The sequence below is a fragment of the Gorilla gorilla genome, chromosome 8 (genome assembly GCF_029281585.2).
Source record: "Gorilla gorilla gorilla isolate KB3781 chromosome 8, NHGRI_mGorGor1-v2.1_pri, whole genome shotgun sequence".
In the NCBI taxonomy this organism is placed as follows: Eukaryota; Metazoa; Chordata; class Mammalia; order Primates; family Hominidae; genus Gorilla; species Gorilla gorilla.
In genome coordinates this window covers 115,174,417-115,195,066 of record NC_073232.2, presented here as the reverse complement: position 1 = coordinate 115,195,066, position 20,650 = coordinate 115,174,417, and the positions used below count along the sequence as shown (strand labels likewise).

Sequence of the window (20,650 nt, the reverse complement as noted above, 5' to 3'; positions counted from 1 at the left end):
TGCTCCCGCGAGAGGCAGGCCGACCAGCCAATCACAAGCGGGTGCCCGCCCTCCCAGCCAGGGGGCTGGAATGGGGGCGTGACCGTGTGCCGCTCCGCGGACCAATGGCAAGGTAAGTGGGTGGGGCGACGAGAACCACCGTCCCCCGTCTGCACGCCAAGTTTCCAACTGAAAGGCGCGTGACTCTTGTGTATGTGCGAGGGGAGGGGGCGTGGCCATCTGGGACTCGAGAGCCAGTCAAAGATGAGAGCTGAAGGAAAAGGGGCGTGGCATCCGTCCTGCTGCCAATGGGAAGGAGCCGTCCCTGGGGCCCGCGCTCCCCAGGGGGCCCTGTAGTAGATCCCGGAGCCTGGACCCGCCGGGTTTGGACTAAAGCCCTGCGGCGCAAGGCGGCAGGTTCCCGGTGCACCGGTTACTGGCTCTCCAGTTCTCAATTCGTAGGCACAAAGCCGCGCGCCCTCCTGCCCCGGAAGCCCGAGAAGCCAACTAGAGGCGGCTTGGGATGCACCCAGCCTAAAAAGCCGGGGCACCGGCCGCTCTCCCCAACTCCACCTGCGCGGCGCTCCGCCGGGGTAAGCGGCGTCGGTGGCCCCGGCACAGCTGCGGACCAGCAGTCCTCGCGCCTCGAGACTCCTAGGGTACGCGCTTTCTGCGGCTCGCGATCACGTGGCGCCACCTGCGGGCCGCATGAGCGCCCTGCAACGCTTTCCAGGTCGGCGGCGTACCCCAAAAGGTGTGCAGAAGTTACGGATGGAGCGGTCAGGGGGACAGTTCCCCAAATTTCCTAGTCATAGAACCCCTACATATTATTGCTAGGAGTATATACTTCCTAGACCTTTTCCCATATTTACAGAGTGGGAAGGGCCCCGAATCTGTATTCCCAACAGGAATTCAGGCAAGTTAAGGAAATGGGAGGGGGCAAGCATCCTAAACAGACCCACAGAGGCTCATTCTTAATCACACTGACCAAACTCTGCTAGGGTCTTAGGTCACTCAAGAGCAAAAAGTTCTGGAAACCTAGCTCCCCAGTACTCCCAACGTCACCTGGAGGTGACGAGGTAGCAGAGTAGCTGCCAAATTGGTCTTTTCCTTGAAACTTGAAACATTCAGGCCGGGCGTGGTGGCTCACGCTTGTAATCCCAGTACTTTGGGAGGCCGAGGCGGGCGGATCATGAGGTCAAGAGATCGTAGACCACGGTGAAACCCCGTCTCTACTAAAAATACAAAAAATTAACCGGGCGTGGTGGCGGGCGCCTGTAGTCCCAGCTACTCGGAGAGGCTGAGGCAGGAGAATGGCGTGAACCTGGGAGGCGGAGCTTGCAGTGAGCCGAGATCGCGCCACTGCACTCCAGCCTGGGTGACAGAGGGAGACTCCGTATCAAAAAAAAAGAAAAAAAAAGAAACTTAAAACATTCAAAATGTTTAATGCTTCTCTACCTCTTTTGTATTCTACAAGCACATTCCGCGCCCCCCTACCACCGCTTTTGTAAATGCATCAAACGTCTCTGATTAATTTCTGGTATGAGTAATTTCTGGAATGATTGCAGTGGCCTCCTAACTGATCTTTCCTCTTCGATACCTGTTCCTTTCCCTTCTCAACCCAGCAGCAAGTGATCTTGTCCATGAGATTCTGTTGCTCCCTTGGCTGAAACGCCTCCATTGGCTTCCCATCTCATCCTAGAGAAAGCCAAAGTACCTACAACATCCTACTAGGCTCGAAGGTCTGCTACCTCCCGTTACTTCTCAGACCTCATTACCTGCTGCTCTCCTAGTGGAAGGAGACTGATAATAAGCCAAATTAATTTCTCTCCAAGCTGTTTCTCCATCACTCCAGGGATTTTCCCTTGCGAGCCTTTGCACTTGCTGTTTGTTTCCTGGGCTTGGGACTTTCTTCCCCCAGATGTCAGCATAGCCTTGTTATTCACCTCCTTTAGTGCTTTGCTCAGAAGCCATCTGATTTTAAACTTGCGGAAAACACTCCCTCTATGCCGCGTCTACTTTATTTTTCTTGAAAGCAAAGATCACTTTCTAATACACTATGTAAATTATTGAGTTGGTTTGTTATCTGTCTTCTTCCACTAGAACTTAAGCTCCCTGAGGGCAGAAAGTGTGTCTGTTTGTTCACTGCTGTATCACAGGGGCCGAGAAGAATAGTAGATATATAGATAGATAGATGTATATTATATATATATATATTTTATATATTTTTTTTTTCTTTTTTTGAGAGAGAGAGACGGAGTCTCATTCTGGCACCCAGGCTGGAGTGCAGTGGTGCGATCTCGGCTCACTCCAACCTCTGGCTCCTAGGTTCAAAGGATTCTCTCTTGCCTCAGCTTCCGAAGTAGCTGGGACTACAGGCATGCACCACTTCGCCTAGCTAATTTTTGTATTTTTAGTAGAGATGAGATTTCACTATATGTTGGCTAGGCTGGTCTCAAACTCCGGACCTCAGGTGATCCACCCATTTGGGCCTCCCAAAGTGCCTGGATTACAGGCGTGAGCCACCACGCCTGGCCCTAGATATTCTTTATTCTTTTTTTAAAACAAACAAACAAAACAGGGTCTCGCTCTGTCATCCAGGCTGGAGTGCAGTGGCACAATCATGGCTCACTGCAGTCTCCACTTCCTGGGCTCAGCCTCCCAAGTAGCTGGGACTACCGGCACATGCCACCACATCTACCTAATTTTTTTTTTAATTTTTAGTAGAGACAGGGTTTCGCCATGTTCCCAGGCTGGTCTCAAACTTCTTGCCTCAAGAGATCCTCCTTACTTGGCCTCCCAAAGTGCTGGGATTACATGTATGAGCCACCAGGCCTGGCCAATGATAGATATTCAAAACAATATATGTAGAATGTTAAATAAATGAAAGTATTTATTCTGATTATTTTAAACAATGTCCTGAATCTAGTTTCCAGCCCTTCCATTTCTGATGCTGCTTCCCCTACCTCAAGTCTCATACTGCTATATTTGAAAAGTAAGTTCAGATGAAGAAAACCACCCACAGGCTCAGGCTTGGCATGCATTTATAAGAATGGCATTATGGAAGTTTCCAAAGAAAAAAATGATTTTTAAGGATATTTGGCAAAGGTTAAGGATAGACATGATCCTTCTAACTCAGTGGATTGAAAATAAACCATTTTAACTTCATAAAAAGTGGAAATACTACAAATGTTTTTAAGGGAGCTAAGAGAGAAGACAGGCTCTCAAATGCTGAAAGTACATGTGTGGAATAGGAGTGAAGTGGGGGGAGGAGGAGCTTGCCAACCCTACAGACATTTCCTGTGCATTTCAGAGAAAGCTACAACAGGAAAATGTGACATTCAGCAATTTAGAAGCAAGTTAGAAATTCAGGACTTCATAGAAGAAAAGGTCAGAAAGGACACCCAGACAACTTACAATATTAAAAAAAAAAAAACCTCAAATTCACACAGAGGGTTGCTGAATGATCCTGGATGGTTGGTGGGGGGTTATACTCTTCATGTATACTCAAGACACACAGAGCAATCTAGATGCCTAAGCCAAGTAATTGTTCCTTAGCAAGAGGGATCTTCAAGTTTGGAGGCTTTTTGGCTTCAGTAGTTTCTCTTCTTTTTTTTTTTTTTTTTTTTTTTGGGGAAGGAGTTTTGCTCGTCACCCAGGCTAGAGTGCAGTGCAGTGGCATGATCTCAGCTCGCTGCAAGCTCTGCCTCCCAGGTTCAAGCAATTCTCCTGCCTCAGCGTCCCAAGTAGCTGAGATTACAGGCGTCTGCCACCACGCCCGGCTAATTTTTTGTATTTTTAGTAGAGACGGGGTTTTGCCATGTTGGGCAGGCTGGTCTCGAACTCCTGACCTCAGGTGAGCCCCCTGCCTCGGCTTCCCAAAGTGCTGGGATTACAGGCGTGAACCACCATGCCCGGCCGTTACCCTCTTTAGTGAGGACCTGCTATAGAGCAGGCTTATGGTGACTTCCAGGGGCTTCCCAGCCCGTCCATTTGTTTAAATGGAGGGCAAGGTCAACACCTGCCTCTAGGGATCTCTTCTGAAATCTGGAAGAAAAACAAAAATGAGGCTCTTGAATTATGATATTTCACCTCCATAAAGGGGGACAAAAGGCCCAAGATTGCTAAATGGTTGCTGCTGCTGCCCAATCCTATTTAAGTTCTGACGGTCTGACCTTGGGCAAGTCATTTAGATAAAGCTAGAACCACATACCTTCCCTAACTAACCCTGTCTTTCCAGAATCCTTCACTATATACTAAAAAGGGAAAGGTGACTTCAGTTTTCTCATCTGCAAAAGATAAGCTCCCAAGTCTGTAGGTTCAGGGATTTGGAAGGCATTGCATCCAGATGTAAAAGTCTTTTAAAGTTTGATAAGTTTGATTTTCTTAAAGATGGCAAGTAAAACACTAAATGTCATTCTACACGTTTTGTTGCTGAACATAAAGCTGATTTTATAGAGAAGCTTTTCTTTTTTCCAAAAATTGCCTACTTATAAAAAGTATTCGTATTTATTGCTTCAGTGGTATCATTTCTTTTTTCTTTTTAGGGAACAGGGTCTCACTCTGTTGCCCAGACTGGAGTGCAGTGGCACAATCATAGTTCACCGCAGCCTCAAACTCCTGGGCTCAAACTCAAGCAATCTTCCTTCCTCAGCCTCCTGAGTAGCTGAAGCTATAGCCACAAGCTAATGCACCAGCCTCCAACAATGACATTTTAATCACACCAAAACACAAGATCTTCGCTGGCCATGGTGGCTCATACCTGTAATCCCACGACTTTGGGAGGCTGAGGCAGAAGGATAACTTGAGGCCAGGAGTTCAAGACTAGCCTGGGCAACATAGTAAGACACTGTCTACCAAAAATAAAATGAAATATTAGCTGGGCATGGTGGCATGTTCCTGTAGTCCCAACTACTCAGGAGGCTGACGTGGGAGGATCACTTGAGCCCAGGAGTTCAAGGCTACAGTGAGCTGTGATCGTGCCACTGCACTCCAGCCTGGGTGACAGAATGAGACCCTATCTCAGAAAAAAAAAAAAAAAAAAAGGGCTGGGCATGATGGTGCATGCCTGTAATCCCAGCACTTTGGGAAGCTGAGGCAGGCAGATCACCTGAGGTCAGGAGTTCAAGAACAGTCTGGCCAACATGGTGAAACCCTGTCTCTACTAAAAATACTAAAATTAGCCGGGTGTGGTGGTGGGCGCCTGTAATCCCAGCTACTTGGGAGGCTGAAACAGGAGAATCGCTTGAACCCGGGAGGCGGAGATTGCAGTGAGCCGAGATGGCGCCACTGTACTGCAGCCTGGGTGACAGTAAGACTCTGTCTGAAACAAACAACCCCACAAGATCTGAGGAAAAACAGGAACTAGGAAAATGCTGGAGTTAACCACACTTTCCATAGAGTCAAATCTGTATCAAATCTGTTCACCCTGAGAGGGATTTCTCTGAAGCAACACTATCCACTTGCTCAAATACATAGAACCCTTTTAGCTAAGATTTTTTCACAACAGTTAAAAAAAAAGTAAAATAAAATCTGCAACACCATTTACTATTTCAAGAAGAGTTTTCAGGCCTCTTATTTAGGGCTTTCCCATTTTCCTCCTTTTGCTAAATATTTTCTGAACATCGTTACTAGGTAGGAGAGAAAAATGTGGCTTTTTGATGGAGTTGTGGGAAAAGCATCCTTCTTTGAGAAGGGCCCCCCACGCTCCTTGGGTGCCGCTGTTCCTGGGAATGGGGCTGTCAGGTGCCCACATGGGAGGTCTTCTGTGCTCTGAGCTGGCACTCCCTCCCTTTCTCCACTGCCCCCTTGACCCTACTGGGCTACTCAGAGAACAGTTCTGCTGCTAAAAGTCCACTGTTTGCCCTACTCCAGCACCCCTGCTCTCTGACTGCCAAGCCCTGCCACTGTGAGATTTTCTAGAATCTTCTAGAATGCTCTTTATGCCTGTTTCTTCCAGCCTCCAGCTCAGGTGTGGACAAGGGTGTAAGCAAGGCTCTGAGCTTGGTTATCCTTATCACTGTGACTAAAACACTCAACCCAGACCATGCTTTTAGGGAAGCAGTTCACTTCTATAGTTTTAAAATGTTGAACCATATGAATCTTACCTATTCAAAAGACTAATTTAAAATTACATTTGGGAAGTGAGAAACAGGTGGGAAATAAAGAAGACTCTGACAGGAGGATGGTAACTAGGAATAAGATGCCAGGAAAACAAATAGGTCCTGAATGTCCAATTCTGAGCCCTCCCATGAGACTCAGACCTGCAGGGTGCTGACACCAGAGCTTGCATTTATGACTCTAGTCATAAAATATCAGCTTTCCCATACTGGCTGAGCTCATTCCCATGGTCTTTTCTCCACAGCCTCTGAAGCTGAGCTAAAATTCTACTCCAATAAGTCAAATCCCCCCATGCAAAGACAAAACAACATGTCAATGGGAGAAACAAAACAAAACAAAACCGCCCCTATTTTTAGTTCCTCTGAGATACCTATTTTTTTATATATATTTTAACACCTCTGCTGGCAGGAACCTATTTATTTTAAATATCACTACACTGAAGATTTAACTTATTTGTTCCCATTTAGTAATACATTGCCTCAATTTTCTATGTCCTCTTTAAATTTTAAATAAAAAGTTTGTGTTTTCTCACCTCATTTAGTTTTCCCCTTTTATTTGTAAATTTATCAACTAATATATATTGTATATTTAATAACTTCCAAACCGTGTACTAGGCATTACAGAGCTGCAATATGGAATCAGGGGTTACCCCAAAAACTTACTAGCAAGGAAGTTAGCAAATGTGTACATAAATAACTACATAATACAAGATAGAGCATCAAATGTCTTAAAAAGAAGTAAAATAAAGGGGAAGGATTGAAGAACTTTGAGGAATAGAAGTTTTAGGTATATGCCATGTCAGAGCTATTCCAAAAAGGGTGTCTTAGTGTGCTCGCGGTGCCATAACAAAATACCGTAGACAGTGTATCAGTCAGGGTTCCCTAGAGGGACAGAACTAATATATATATATATATATATATGTCCTTTATATATATAAGTATCCTTTATATATATATGTCCTTTATATATATATATCTCCTTTATATATATATCTCTCCTTTATATATATATAACCTTTATATATATATATAGCCTTTATATATATATAGCCTTTATATATATATAAATGAGTTTATTAAGTATTAACTTAAACGATCATGAGGTCCCATAATTGGCTGTCTGCAAGCTTGAGAAGCGAGGAGACCCAATCTGAATCTCCAAATTGAAGAACTTGGAGTCCAATGTTGGAGGGCAGGAAGTATACAGCACAGGAGAAAGAGGTAGGCTGGGAGGCTAGGCCAGTCTCACATTTTCACGTTTTTCTGCCTGCTTTATATTCGCTGGCAACTGATTAGATTGTGGCCACCAGATTAAGGGTGGGTCTGCCTTCCCCAGCCCGCTGACTCAAATGTTAATCTCCTTTGGCAACACCCTCACAGACCCACCCAGGAACAATACTTTGCATCCTTCAATCAAGTTGACACTCAGTATTAACAATAACAGGGCTGGGTGTGGTGGCTCACGCGTGTAATCCTAGCACTTTGGGAGGCCGAGGCAGGTGGATTGCCTGAGCTCAGGAGTTTGAGACCAGACTGGGCAACACAGTGAAACCCAGTCTCTACTAAAACACAAAAAATTAGCCAGGCGTGGCGGTGTGCGCCTGTAGTCCCAGCTACTTGGGAGGCTGAGGCAGGAGAATTGCTAGAATCAGGAGGCGGAGATTGCAGTGAGTGGAGATTGCAGTGAGCCGAGACTGTGCCACTGCATTCCAGCTTGGGCGACAGAGTGAGACTCCGTCTCTCAAAAAAAAAAAAACAAACAAACCATAACAGACGGGTTGGCCTATACAATGGACACTGTTCTGGAGGCTAAAAGTTCCAGATCAAGGTCTAACAGGGTGAGTTTCCAGGGAAGCCTCTCTTCCTGGCTTGCAGACAGCCACTTTGTCCTCATATGGACTTTCCTCTATATGTGCACGGAGAGAGCCAGCTCTCTGGTGTCTCTTCTTTTTTTTTTTTTTTGAGACGGAGTCTCGCTCTGTCACCCAGGCTGGACTGCAGTGGCGCGATCTTGGCTCACTGCAAGCTCCACCTCCCGGGTTCTCGCCATTCTCCTGCCTCAGCCTCCCAAGTAGCTGGGATTACAGGCGCCCGCCACCACGCCCGGCTAATTTTTTGTATTTTTTTTTTAGTAGAGACGGGGTTTCACCATGTTAGCCAAGATGGTCTCGATCTCCTGACCTCGTGATCCGATCGCCTCGGCCTCCCAAAGTGCTGGGATTACAGGCGTGAGCCATTGCGCCCGGCCTAGGTGTCTCCTCTTGTAAGGACACTAGGCGCCTGGATCAGGGCCCCACCCTGATGACCTATGTTAACTTTAAGTACTTCCTTAGAGGTTCCATCTTCAAATACAGTCACCTTGTGGGCTTCAATGTATGAATTTTGGGGGGACACGGACATTCGGTCCCCACCAAAGGGATTGAAAGATAAGAAAGAAGCCAGGCACGGTGGCTCACACCTGCAATCCCAGCACTTTGAGCGGCTGAGGTGGGTGGGTCACGAGGTCAAGAGTTCAAGACCAGCCTGGCCAACATGGTGAAACACCATCTCTAATAAAAATACAAAAATTAGCCAGGCGTGGTGGCGGGTGCCTGTAATCCCAGCTACTTGGGAGGCTGAGGCAGGAGAATCAATCCCAGGAGGCAGAAGTTTGCAGTGAGCCAAGATCATGCCACTGCACTCCAGCCTGGGCAAAAGAGCAAGACTCCGTCAAAAAAAATAAAAATAAAATAAGAAAGAAGAAGGCATTCTACTGGAGAGAAAAGTATGAGGTGAGGTTGGAAAGGGAACAGCATTTTTGGAACACCACATGGTTGAATGTGGTTCAATAGCCAATGAAGAGGAACAGCAGAAATAGTGTTGGAAACTTGGTTAGATGTCAGTTTGTGGTGCGTTGAATGCCAAGTTTAGGACTTTAGATTTCATTCTGTAGGTATCCAGGAGTTATAGTAAAAAGTTTTAAGTAGAAAGGCTGTATTACAGGAAGATTAACCTGACAGGTAGCACTGCAATGATGTTGAGGTCCTGCCAATCTAGGAATTTAGGAAACTCCTGCCACTCAAAGTAGAAAAAACCTAAATTGTTTACAATGCACTTTCTCATATATTATCTTGGACTGACCTTCACAATTAGAACTAAGAGCTATGCCACTTCTCCAGCCATATGCAGGACAAAGAACCAAAGATAACTATCTCATGTCACAGGAGCCAGAAGAAGACCAAGGTGGGGCATCACAGCCTCTCTTCAGGAAGTCCACACCTGGATTGGCCATACTACTGCTGTGGTCTCTGTAGTAATCTTGAATCTTAAAGCAAATGCAAGGTTTCCCAGGTTGGCCTGGACTCCTGATCATAGGCCAGACTTCCTGATACTAACTTTTTTAACTTAAAAACATTTTTGACATATAATAAATACATAAAAGTGCATAAAACATAAATGTACAGTATAATAGCTGAACACATATCATCTAAAACAGAACCCCTTTGAAAATGAAAAAAGGCTACTATTAATATTTAACCTGGCTGGGCATGGTGGCTCACGCCTGTAATCCCAGCACTTTGGGAGGCCAAGGCAGGTGGATTACCTGAGGTCAGGAGTTCGAGACCAGTCTGGCCAATATGGCGAAACCATGTCTGTACTAAAAATATAAAAATTAGTTGGGTGTGGTGGTGGGCGCCTGTAATCTCAGCTACTTGGGAGGCAGAGGCAGGAGAATAGCTGGAATCCGGGAGGCAGAGGTTGCAGTGAGCTGAGATCATGCCACTGCAGTCCAGCCTCGGTGACAGAGCAAGACTCCATGTCAAAAAAAAAAAAAAAAATTTAACCTGGTTTGAGGCTTAAACTGGGACAGCCCCAGGCAGACTATGTTCACTTGATAATTATCATGGTAAAGGTGACCACCCCCTAGTCAAGAAAACCCCTATATATCCCTTCTAGACCACTAGACTACACACCTCTCCCTCTAATCCAGATGTATCCACTATCCTTACTTTTTTTTTTTTTTTTTTTTTTGAGACAGATTCTTGCTCTGTTGCCTAGGCTGGAGGGCAGTGTTGCAATCTTGACTCATTGCAACCTCCACCTCCCGGGTTCAAGCAATTCTCCCACCTCAGCCTCCTGAGTACCTGGAATTACAGGTGCACACCACCACGCCCAGCTAATTTTTGTATTTTTAGTAGAGATGGGGTTTCGCCATGTTAGACAGGCTAGTCTCAAACTCCTAACCTCAAGTGATCTGCCTGCCTCAGTCTCCCAAAGTTCTGGGATTACAGGTGTGAGCCACTGCACCCCTGGCCACTATCCTTACTTTTATAGTAATCATTTCCCTTTTTAGTTGCTATATTCTTAAATTTAGGAAAATTCCCTAAAGGAAAACAAGGACAAACCATTTAATACAATGGTATAGGAGTCAGAACAAGTTCTGGTCTTTGTTCTAACATTTATTAGAATGTGATCCCGGCCAGGCACGGTAGCTCATGCCTGTAATCCCCACACTTTGGGAGGCCGAGGCAGGTGGATCGCTTGAGCCCAAGAGTTCCAGACCAGCCTGCGCACCACAGGAAGACCCTATCTCCACAAAAAATACAAAAATTAGCTCTGTGATGGTGGCGCATGCCTGTACTCCCTGCTACTCGGAAGGCTGAGATGGGAGGATCACTTGAGCCCAAGAGGCAGAGGTTGCAGTAAGCCCAGATCGCCCCACTGCACTCCAGCCTCGGTGACAGAACAAGACCCTGTCTCAAAAACAAACAAAAAAAGTGATCCCATCATTTAGACCATTTGAATATACTCAGTCTCAGTTTTCTGTAAAATTAGAAAAATCAGCATTGTGAGGGAGGCATAAGGGAGTTTAGTAAAGAAACAACGTGGGGTATTTGTCTGGTTTTTATCACACACAAACCAATGAATCTTCCTCATAACCATGAGAAATCACCATCTTTAAAGGGTTGCACTGGCTTCATGGGCTCCTGCTACATTATTTAAAAGCAAAAATAAAAATACCTCCTTCATAGCATTTCCTTAGTTAGATCCAGTTGAAAGGAATAATAAGGTTAATTTTAAAAAGAAAATAAGGACAGTTAATAAAAGATTAACTACAAAGCCTAGAAGCCACACGAATCATTCTGCACTTGCTGTGCAAACCTCTCCTCCCTGGCAACTTGACATTTGCTTTCCAGCGTAGGCTCATTTAATATTCACAAAGAAAGTTATGTGATGGGAGCTTGTTAACTCTGAGAACAGAGAGTAAACTGTCCAGGCCACTTCACCTGACACAATTAGGCTCTGAGTTGTAGGTCACATTACCATAAGCAGCTCTAGCATTCTCTGGTGTCCTCCTGTGAGCATCCCTGCAAAGCTCCATGTGCCCTTCTTGGCTACTGCTTGTAATGAATTAAATATATGTTAGTGTCATAGATTAGGTCACTGACTTCCATCATCTGAGGTATGATAGAAAAAAACCTCACTTGTAACATTGATGAAACTGTACTAATTCTAATATTTAAAAAAGGGCCACAAACTCAAAGGCCTACAGGGGTGAGTGAAGTTGACTTGAGGTGGGGATGGTGGCAAACTGTCTAAAGTGACATGCCCTGTCTGAAGGGGAACCCATTACTCAGCCATGGCCATCACAACTATGCAGAAATGTAGGGCTGCTGTTGCCAGCATTTTCAATTTTTCAAGAAGCCCCAAATTCATTCATATATATATATATATATGTGTGTGTGGTTTTTTTGTTTTTGTTTTTTTTTTTTTTGAGACGGAGTCTTGCTCTGTCACCCAGGCTGGAGTGCAATGGTGTGATCTCAGGTCACTGCAACCTCTGCCTCCTGGGTTCAAGCGATTCTCCTGCCTCAGCCTCCCGAGTAGCTGAGACTCCAGGCATGCACCACCACGCCTGGCTAATTTTTGTATCTTTAGTAGAGATGGGTTTCACCATGTTGGCCAGGCTAGTTTCGAACTCCTGATCCGCCCATCTCGGCTTCCCGAAGTGTTGGGATTACAGGCATGAGCCACTGCACCCAGCACAAATTCATATTTTATACAGAATTTTCTGATTTATAAATGTGGGCAACTGATTGTAAAAAATTGGAAAAAACACTGTGACCTCTACAGAATCTGGACCCATAAATCTGTTTTTACATACGGAAGAGAACTTGAGAGTCTTCCAAGTTCAATGCCTTCACTTGACAGATGGAGAAAGTGAATCCCCAAGTGGACAAATGATGTTCCTATGGCCAAATAACTAGTTCAGCGGCAGAGCCGGATCTAAAAGAATACTTGCTTCCTTTCTCCTGCATCACTTTTCACTCCACCAATGAGAAAAAGGTTAGTGGCTTTAGGCCTAGTTTAAAAGTTAGAGATGAGCTCACTGGCATGTGCCTGCAGTCCCAGCTACCTGGGAGGCTGAGATGGGAGGATCACTTGAGCCCGGAAGTTCAAGTCTGGCCCAGACAAGATAGCAAGACCCCATTTCTAAAAAAAAAAAAAAAGTTATCAGACCCAAGTCTGGATTACAGTGTGCCTAGAACATCACTGACTGGCCAGTCTACATTTTTACTCTCTCTGGCTTATGAGGCATCATGCTACTATATGAGGCAATGAAGTAGTATTAAGGCAGAATATTTTGGTTCTAAATTGATCTACCCCCTCACCTGGAGCACTGTACTGCAGCATGGCCCTGCCACATGGAAGGTGGGGCCACCATGTTCCCATTGCGGAAAGGAATTGTTACAATTGTGAGTCCAACACAAGCAAGGCTCACTCAGCAGGAGGAAATTAAGTACAAAACTTACATTCGCATAACACTCCTATTAACCTCAGTGGGAGTTGTGCTTTCAGGAATTGCAGGGTCAGCAGTTGAACAGAAACTGGAATGAAGCAGTAAAGCTCATCATAGGTTGTTGTTAGGATTGTATAATTTCAGCTTCATATTTGCAAAAGAATTTTTTTTTTTTTTTTGAGAGACAAGGTCTTGCTCTGTCACCCAGGTTGGAGTGCAGTAGCATGATCATAGCTTACTGTAACCTCAAAAAGAGTTCATTTTTACCCTAGCGAGATCTCCCTCTACTGACTCTCAGGGCAGGGCCTACAGAAGAACCTTTGTTTGGACCCAAATTGTGGTGCGTGGTTGAAGAAAATTGGCAAATCACAGAAGTCAGGACAGGTACCAACAAAGTTTAGAAAATACACTCAGCAGTTTTTGTCCTCTTGGCCCATGGAGTTCATAATATTCCATTTTAGCAACCAGTGCCTAGGACAGTGCCTGGTACACAGGAGATAATACTATTTAGTGAATGAATGAAAGAAAGGATAGACAGTTCCCATACCTTGCCAGACTCATTTAATGCAATTCCCATCTTAACATGGCAGAATGAGTGACTACCTCAGCTGCTTCCCTGGAGCCATCCAAGTAAAGGCCAAGAATAAATAGGAGGAGCAGGCTCTGGGGCTGTCTTGGCACAAAGCCATGCCCTTTTCAGCTATGCATGGCTGGATGTGGGGGTGGGGGCCTGTTGAGGCTACTGCTGGGCCTCCCTGAGTTGGTAAGCTGAAAAGTTTCTGCAGCCTTCCATGATTCTTTTTTTTTTTTATTTTTTTTTATTTTTTAGGCTGGGCACAGTGGCTCATGCCTGTAATCCCAGAACTTTAGGAGGCCAAGGCAGGTGGATCATGAGGTCAGGAGTTTGAGACCACCCTGGCTAACATGGTGAAACCTCGTCTCTACTAAAAATACAAAAATTAGCCAGGTGTGGTGGTGCGTGCCTGTAATCTCAGCTACTCGGGAGGCCTTGAGGCAGGAGAATCACTTGAACCTGGGAGGCGGAGGTTGCAGTGAGCCAAGATCATGCCACTGCACTCCAGCCTGAGCGACAGAGCAAGACTCCGTCTTGAAAAAAAATAAAAATAAAAATATATAAAATTTTTATTTTTTAGAGATGGGGTCTTGCTAAGTTGCCCAGCCCAATTCCATTACTCAACATCTTTTTGGGGAACTGAGAGTTCAGAAGGACAAGTAAAAAGCTAATACCCTCTCCTTGTAAATGCCAAAAAGCCCAATAAACCAAATAAACAAAACACCCCCCCCTTTATTTTTTCTGAGACAGAGTCTCGCTCTGCCACCCAAGTTGGAGTGCAGTGGTGTAATCTCGGCTCACTGCAACCTCCACTTCCCAGGCTCACTGCAACCTCCACTTCCCAGGCTCAGCCGAGTCTTGTGCCTCAGCCACCTGAGTAGCTGAGATTATAGGCCTTGGCCACCATGCCTGTCTAATTTTTGTATTTTTAGTAGAGACAGAGTTTTGCCATGTTGGCCAGGCTGGTCTTGAACTCCTGGCCTCAAGTGATCCACTCGCCTCAGCCTCCCAAAGTACTGGGATTACAGGCATGAGCCACCACACCCAGCCAACAGAACACCCTTCAATCAATTCCCCCCAAGCAGGGCCATCTTGTGCTCATGAAGAGCAAAGTATGCTTATTCCAGCTGTACCATTGTAGCTAATGCTGTAATGTACCATTTTCACATTAAAGTAGGTTACGACTAGATAGATACGGCACCCTAGAACCAAGCAAGCATGTTTAAAATTAAGGTCACGGAGGTGAATAGGGCTTAAACAAATACTACCTAGTTCTTTCCTCTGTCTGTAATAGTAAGTTAGGCTCTATAGCTGAACCTACTCAAAAATCTGAGAATTTCTCCATATTAGACAGCTTTCTTAAAACAGAAGTCTATCCTATGGAATCCATTCCAATGTTTTACATGCCTTAAAATTCTCAAACCTCTAGTCCGAAATCCCCTGGACCATGCCATGCCCCTGGTTGTTTTTGTACTGAGCCCAGGGCAACTGGTTGACATCTTATCAAAACCCTTGATTGGTTGAAGGCTATTTATTTATTTATTTATTTATTTGCATTTATTGTTTTTGAGACAGAGTCTCGCCCTATTACCCAGCCTGGAGTGCAGTGGCGCAATCTCGGGTCACTGGAACCTCCATCCCCTGGGTTCAAGCAATTCTCGTGCCTCAGCCTCGAGTAGCTGGGATTACAGGCGTGCACCACCACACCCAGCTAATTTTTTGAATTTTTAGTAGCGATAGGGTTTCACCGTGTTGTCCAGGCTGGTCTCGAACTCCTGAGCTCAAGCAATACACCCACCTCAGCCACCCAAAGTGCTGGGATTACAGGTGTGAGCCACCGCGCCCGGCCTGAAGGCTGTTATTTAAAAACTGAATTATCCAGCTCCTGATGATAATGACCATCACTTATACCTTTCTGTGTCCTCCAATAAAGTCTTCAAGTACAGCTGGAATTCAAGTTATTTACCATCCTTGAACCTTTCTTTAATGTTCTTAATATTCTTCTTTAACTATGGAAAAACTGAATCTATCATTTTGCTAAAAGTTTAACCAGGACACCTTATAAAGAAAAAGAAAACCTACCATTTTTACATCTCTTTCCTCCCTCCCCTCCCTTCCTCTCTCCTTCCCTTCCTCTCTCTCTCTCTTTCTTTCTTTGACAGAGTCTCACTCTGTCACTCAGGCTGGAGTGCAGTGGTGCGATCTTGGCTCACTACAACTTCCACCTCCCAGATTCAAGCAATTCTTGTGCCTCAGCCTCTCGAGTAGCTGGGATTACATGCACATGCCACCACACCCGGCTAAGTTTTGAATTTTTAGTAGAGATGGGGGTCTCACCATGTTGGTCAGGCTGGTCTCGAACTCCTGACCTCAAGTGATCCACCCACCTTGACCTCCCGAGGTGCTGGGATTACAGGCGTGAGCCATCGCAGCCAGCCTATTTATTTATTGTTTTTTAGAGACAGGGTCTTGCTCTGTCACCCAGCTGGAGTGCAGTGGTGCAATCATAGCTCACTGCAGCCTGGAACTCCTGGGCTCAAGCGATCCTCTTGCCTCAGCCTCTCCAGTAGCTGGGACTACAGGTACACACCACCATGCCTGGTCATTTTTACATCTTTTAGCTCTCTTTTTAAAAAACGATTGAACTCTATTCCTGACCCAGTTAGGATAATTTACAATAAATAATCACTATGCCATCAGTCATTAGGGTGAGATACTTATGATTCATTTGTTTTCTCGAGATACTTGATTCAAAGATGTTTATGATTAATTTGTTTTCTTTATTGCAAAAAAAAAGAAAAAAGAAAAAAAACCATTTGTTTAAAAGCTACCTCAAAAGTCCTCCTACCAAACATGATTTGGCAATCTTTTTGCATGATTAGTATGATGGCAGTAGGAGCTTTGTTTAATAAGCAAACATGATGAAAATTCCAAAAGGTGCTATGCGAAAGATCAGAAGGAAGATGTTTTTCCTGAGACCCTCTGCCAACTGTTATTTCTTCTGATGCCTTTCCTGCTTCTTGAACAAGGCTTAAGACAGCGTCTCTGTTCCATTTCTGACCACTATGTGGCACCAGAACTTTGAATTAGGAAATAGAAAAAAAATCTGCTTAACTAGTTATTTGCTGTGAATCTTTAATCAATGCCTCTTAAAAATAATTCATTTATGGCCGGGCGCGGTGGCTCATGCCTGTAATCCCAGCACTTTGGGAGGCTGAGGCGGGTGGGTCACGAGGTCAGGAGATCAAGACCATCCTGGCTAACATGGTGAAACCCCGTCTCTACTAAAAATACAAAAAATTAGCCGGGCATGGTGGTAGGCGCCTGTAGTCCCAGCTACTTGGGAGGCTGAGGCAGGAGAATGGCGTGAACCCAGGAGGTGGAACTTGCAGTGAGTCGAGATGGGGCCACTGCACTTCAGCCTGGGCAACAGACCGAGACTCCGTCTCAAAAAAATAAATAAATAAATAAAAATAATTCATTTATTTTTTTCAGTGATTTGGAATATGGTGGCTCTCTGCCATTTGTTGTTTTCTTTTTCTTTCTTTCTTTTTTATTTTTATTTTTATTTTTTTTTTTTTTGCTTTTGAGACAGAGTTTTGCTCTGTTGCCCAGGCTGGAGTACAGTGGCGTGATGCTGACTCACTGCAGCCTCTACTTCCTGGGTTCAAGCAATTCTCCTGCCGCAGCCTCCCGAGTAGCTGAGACTATAGGTGTGCACCACCATGCCCAGCTAATTTTTTTTGTATTTTTGGTAGAGACAGGATTTCACCATGTTGGCCAGGCTGGTATCAAACTCCTGACCTCAGGTGATCTGCCTGCCTCAGCCTCCCAAAGTGCTGGGATTATAGGCATGAGCCACCATGCCCGGCCCCATTGGTTGTTTCTTATGGTCTGTGCTATGGGGAAAAGCAGGTTAAAAAACATGCAGATCACTCTTGCCCACTACTGTGGTCCCCTGGTTGGCTATAGATTTAGCAGCTTTTCTTTGTGCCACAGCAGCCTCCAGCAGCATCAGGGACACATCTGGACTTCATACTGTCAGACTCTTCTGCAAGCTTAAATGGATCTGTGATTATATCCTGTCCAAAGGCAAACCAAAATGAAAGGACAAGTTAAAGGTGTTTTGATGTACCCAAACACTAAATATTTCTGTTTGATTTAGGTTGACTTTCATAGAACAGAGATAAAATTTTACAATTCCATGAGATCCTGGGAGTAACATCAGTCATTCTGCCATAAAGGCACTTGCTTCCTGAAGCTTCTAATTACAACTTTCAAGGTAAACTTCACTTAAAGCTTCTTAAAGATGGTCCCTCTTGGGCAGAGCATTGATTTTTGCTCAGTTGATTTTGTTTTGTGGGATTGTCATTTGCACGTGCCTTTTAAACCTCTTTGGAACTGAGATATGGAAATGCTAAAATGACTTCTCTTCCCTTATTCTAATCTCCAGAAACATTTATACCAAACAGGAAAGTGAGTCCCAGATGTAGGGCTGTCACTAGCAATTGCTGATGCTCAGATGAAATTGCCAACAATGGCCAGACAGATCTCAGAGTAGAGTAACATAAGACTGCTGTATTTATTTAAAAGACAAGACTGCTGTATTTATTTCCCCTCCTTTCACCTCCAAATGAGATACCTCTAACAATAGTACCAGTGGGGCCAGAGAAAAGCCAGGTACAAAGATAGGAAATCAAGAGCACAGGGTCTGGGCACGGTGGCTCACGCCTGTAATCCCAGCACTTTGGGAGGCCAAGGCCAATGGATCACCTGAGGCCAGGAGTTTGAGACAAGCCTGGGCAATATGGCAAAATCCCATCTCTACTAAAAATACAAAAAATTAGCTGGGTGTGGTGGCACACGTCTGTAGTCTCAGCTACTTGGGAGGCTGAGGCAAGAGAATCACTTGAACCTAGGAGGTGGAGGTTGCAGTGAGCTGAGATCACACCACTGCACTCCAACCTGGGTGACAGAGCGAGACTCCATCTCAAAAAAAAAAAAAAAGCATGAACATGCCACTTTAAATAATGGTAATGAATTCATTATAACATAAATTTACAGTCCTACTACTTATTCTGGTCACTGCAAATAGAGGGGTGTACAAGGCAGGCACAGACTCTACATTCATGAAACTGATAGACTGGTGGACCCTTTACTAAAGTGACTGACTTCCTGCTGGCCTTGGTCTCTCTGTCCCTCAGTGTCTACCTTTCTGAAATGAAGAGGTCTGCCTGCATCTGGTAAGATGAGCATCTGGCAGAGGATCTCCAAGCCTGGAAGAAGGCCAGCTCTGCTGGTTGCTACTGCTAGGACTTCACATCCATTGCATTTCCATCTCTCAGTATACTGGAACTCCTGCTTGAAAGGGTTTGCCCTGGCCTGGTGCGGTGGCTTATGTACTCTGGGAGTAATCCCAGCACTCTGGGAGGCCAAGGCAGCGGATCACCTGAGGTCAGGAGTTCGAGACCAGCCTGGCCAACATGATGAAACCTCGTCTCTACTGAAAATACAAAAATTAGTTGGGCGTGGTGGCTACTAGGGAGGCTGAGGTGGGAGAATCACTTGAACCCTCTTCTTTCCACTCAATGATCTATCTACCAACAGGAGATGGTGATATCAATATCACTTCTAAATGCATGCTTCTAGTTCAAAAAGATCTCAAGACTTGAAGGAAATGAAAGGTGGGGTACCCAGATAAGCAGTCCTTTCCTGCACCAACATCCTGTGATTCTATGAGAAGTACAACTATGGAGAGACGGAGCAGCACACTGGTTTAGAGTGTCAGCTCCAGAATCAGATGTGGGTGCAAATTCACCACTTTCTAGCTGTATGACTTTGGATTTGTAAATGAATCTTTCAGAGCCTCAGTCTTTCCATCTGTCAAATGAAGATAATAGGGGTAATTGTGAGGACTAAATGACAGGGTGCCTTAAACATATAAACTATTCAATAAAAGTTAATTCCTCTATATTACTGCTATAGTTGTTAATGCTATTACTACCATTACTATTAAGACAGTCCATAGCCCTAATCCTGTTTGCATCATTTCAGATGCTGCAGTGTTTTGTTTTGTTTTTTTGTTTTTGAGAGGGAGTCTCCCTTTGTCGCCGAGGCTGGAGTGCAGTGGCACGATCTTGGCTCACTGCAACCTCTGCCTCCCAGGTGATCCTCCTGCCTCAGTCTTCCAAAAAGCTGGGATTACAGGCACCCGCCACCACACCCAGCTGATTTTTGTATTTTTAGTAGACAGGGGGTTTCACCATGTTAGACAGGCTGCTGTTGAACTCCTGACCTCAAGTGATCCACCCGCCTCAGCCTCCCAAAATGCTGGGATTACAGGTGTGAGCCACCACGCCCAGCCAGATGCTGCAGTGTTTTAATAGTACAATTGTTTTAATGGCAAAATACATTTTGCATATCAGGATTAAAAAGAAGATGAAGAAAAGAAAAAGCAGAAGGACTCTCAAGATGTTAAGTATATGCAATACCCTGCATGCCAGCTGCGTGTACTGTCTGTACTCCAGCGTTTATCATAAAGGTCTTCCGTTAAGAAAAAAAAAAAAAAAGATAAGAACGTCCTTCCCTAAGAGCACAAGGTTATATTCCTAGGTCACACAACTGTTTCATTTATTAAAATCTTCCTTCAGTGTCACTTATTCCCATTTCAAAAACTTGAAACTGACCTAAAGATGTTGGCACATCTGCAGGCTGAAATAAGGCAGAAAGGAGACCTTATGTTGGGATAAACCAGTTCAAATATGTGGAATTTTACAATTTATATCTAAGGTCAAGAACCTCCTGTACATGTGTTGCACGCACACTGGGAGGGAGAACAAGGACAGCTACGCAGAAAGAAAATGGTCATCTGCAGAAGCAAACTCATTTAACTCCTTTTTTAAAAAAAATAGCCAGAGTGGCTGGGCACAGTGGCTCACACCTGTCATCCCAGCACTTTAGGAGGCCAAGGCGGGCGGATTGCCTGAGCTCAGGAGTTCACCACCAGCCTGGGCAACACGGTGAAACCCCGTCTCTATTAAAATACAAAAAATGAGCCGGGCGTGGTGGCGTGTGCCTGTAGTCCCAGCTACTCGGGAAGCTGAAGCAGGAGAATTGTTTGAACCCAGGAGGCGGAGGAGTGAGCCAAGATCGTGCCACTGCACTCCAGCCTGGGTGACAGAGCGAGACTCTGTCTCA

At 45.0% G+C, this 20,650-nt stretch overlaps 1 protein-coding gene across 2 annotated transcripts in view; it reads right to left on the bottom strand.

Moving 5' to 3' along the window:
• Positions 1-10,234: 10,234 nt before the first annotated feature.
• The window catches only part of AS3MT (arsenite methyltransferase), a 41,928-nt gene continuing 31,512 nt past the window's right edge, over positions 10,235-20,650 (bottom strand). For both annotated transcript variants that reach the window (XM_031015218.3, XM_031015217.3), the window contains one exon: positions 10,235-17,535. In XM_031015218.3, coding sequence (XP_030871078.3) covers positions 17,428-17,535 — 108 coding nt within the window. In that variant the 3' untranslated portion in view covers positions 10,235-17,427. The remainder of the gene's footprint in view (positions 17,536-20,650) is intronic.